A 1,417-nucleotide genomic window follows, 5' to 3' on the forward strand; every position below is an offset into this window, starting at 1 on the left:
TGATGGGATGGCTGTTGATGTGCGCGGGCTATGAACATGGGGAGGCTGTGGTTTCCTGCTGATGAGCGTCGAGGCCCTGCTCTGCGCTCTTCGTACTCGTGTGCGTGTTGACTGTGTTTCTCTTTTTCGGCCGAGTTGGTTCGTGTGAGGAGCACGCGTTGTCGAGGATCCGATATGAACGACTGCCGAACCTGTCGGCGTGAAGCAGAGGCAGGCTCAAGGTCCTCATTTCGGAGTGAGCCTGTTTCTTCATAGGACGTGTCTGTGTCCCGACGTGCTGGGTGATGGTGTGCGCGGGCTATGAACATGGGGAGGCTGTGGTTTCCTGCTGATGAGCGTCGAGGCCCTGCTCTGCGCTCTTCGTACTCGTGTGCGTGTTGACTGTGTTTCTCTTTTTCGGCCGAGTTGGTTCGTGTGAGGAGCACGCGTTGTCGAGGATCCGATATGAACGACTGCCGAACCTGTCGGCGTGAAGCAGAGGCAGGCTCAAGGTCCTCATTTCGGAGTGAGCCTGTTTCTTCATAGGACGTGTCTGTGTCCCGACGTGCTGGGTGATGGTGTGCGCGGGCTATGAACATGGGGAGGCTGTGGTTTCCTGCTGATGAGCGTCGAGGCCCTGCTCTGCGCTCTTCGTACTCGTGTGCGTGTTGACTGTGTTTCTCTTTTTCGGCCGAGTTGGTTCGTGTGAGGAGCACGCGTTGTCGAGGATCCGATATGAACGACTGCCGAACCTGTCGGCGTGAAGCAGAGGCAGGCTCGTACATGTCGTCGGAACGAGACGGCCTTTCATCTGCCGACGCATAAGCCACCTGATGGGATGGCTGTTGATGTGCTCGGGCTATGAACATGGGGAGGCTGTGGTTTCCTGCTGATGAGCGTCGAGGCCCTGCTCTGCGCTCTTCGTACTCGTGTGCGTGTTGACTGTGTTTCTCTTTTTCGGCCGAGTTGGTTCGTGTGAGGAGCACGCGTTGTCGAGGATCCGATATGAACGACTGCCGAACCTGTCGGCGTGAAGCAGAGGCAGGCTCGTACATGTCGTCGGAACGAGAGGGCCTTTCATCTGCCGACGCATAAGCCACCTGATGGGATGGCTGTTGATGTGCGCGGGCTATGAACATGGGGAGGCTGTGGTTTCCTGCTGATGAGCGTCGAGGCCCTGCTCTGCGCTCTTCGTACTCGTGTGCGTGTTGACTGTGTTTCTCTTTTTCGGCCGAGTTGGTTCGTGTGAGGAGCACGCGTTGTCGAGGATCCGATATGAACGACTGCCGAACCTGTCGGCGTGAAGCAGAGGCAGGCTCAAGGTCCTCATTTCGGAGTGAGCCTGTTTCTTCATAGGACGTGTCTGTGTCCCGACGTGCTGGGTGATGGTGTGCGCGGGCTATGAACATGGGGAGGCTGTGTTTCCTGCTGATGAGCG

The 1,417-nt window shown here is 57.4% G+C and overlaps 1 protein-coding gene across 1 annotated transcript; it reads right to left on the reverse strand.

Moving 5' to 3' along the window:
- Window positions 1-191: 191 nt before the first annotated feature.
- Window positions 192-1,271, reverse strand: ETH_00027425 (uncharacterized protein; the record flags this gene model as incomplete). Its single annotated transcript, XM_013373645.1, has 1 exon — window positions 192-1,271. A coding segment is annotated over one exon (1,080 nt), but the record flags the coding sequence as incomplete, so codon positions are not given.
- Window positions 1,272-1,417: the final 146 nt, after the last annotated feature.

This window comes from Eimeria tenella, genomic scaffold (assembly GCF_000499545.2).
Source record: "Eimeria tenella Houghton genomic scaffold, Eth_scaff1600, whole genome shotgun sequence".
NCBI classification, from domain to species: Eukaryota; Apicomplexa; class Conoidasida; order Eucoccidiorida; family Eimeriidae; genus Eimeria; species Eimeria tenella.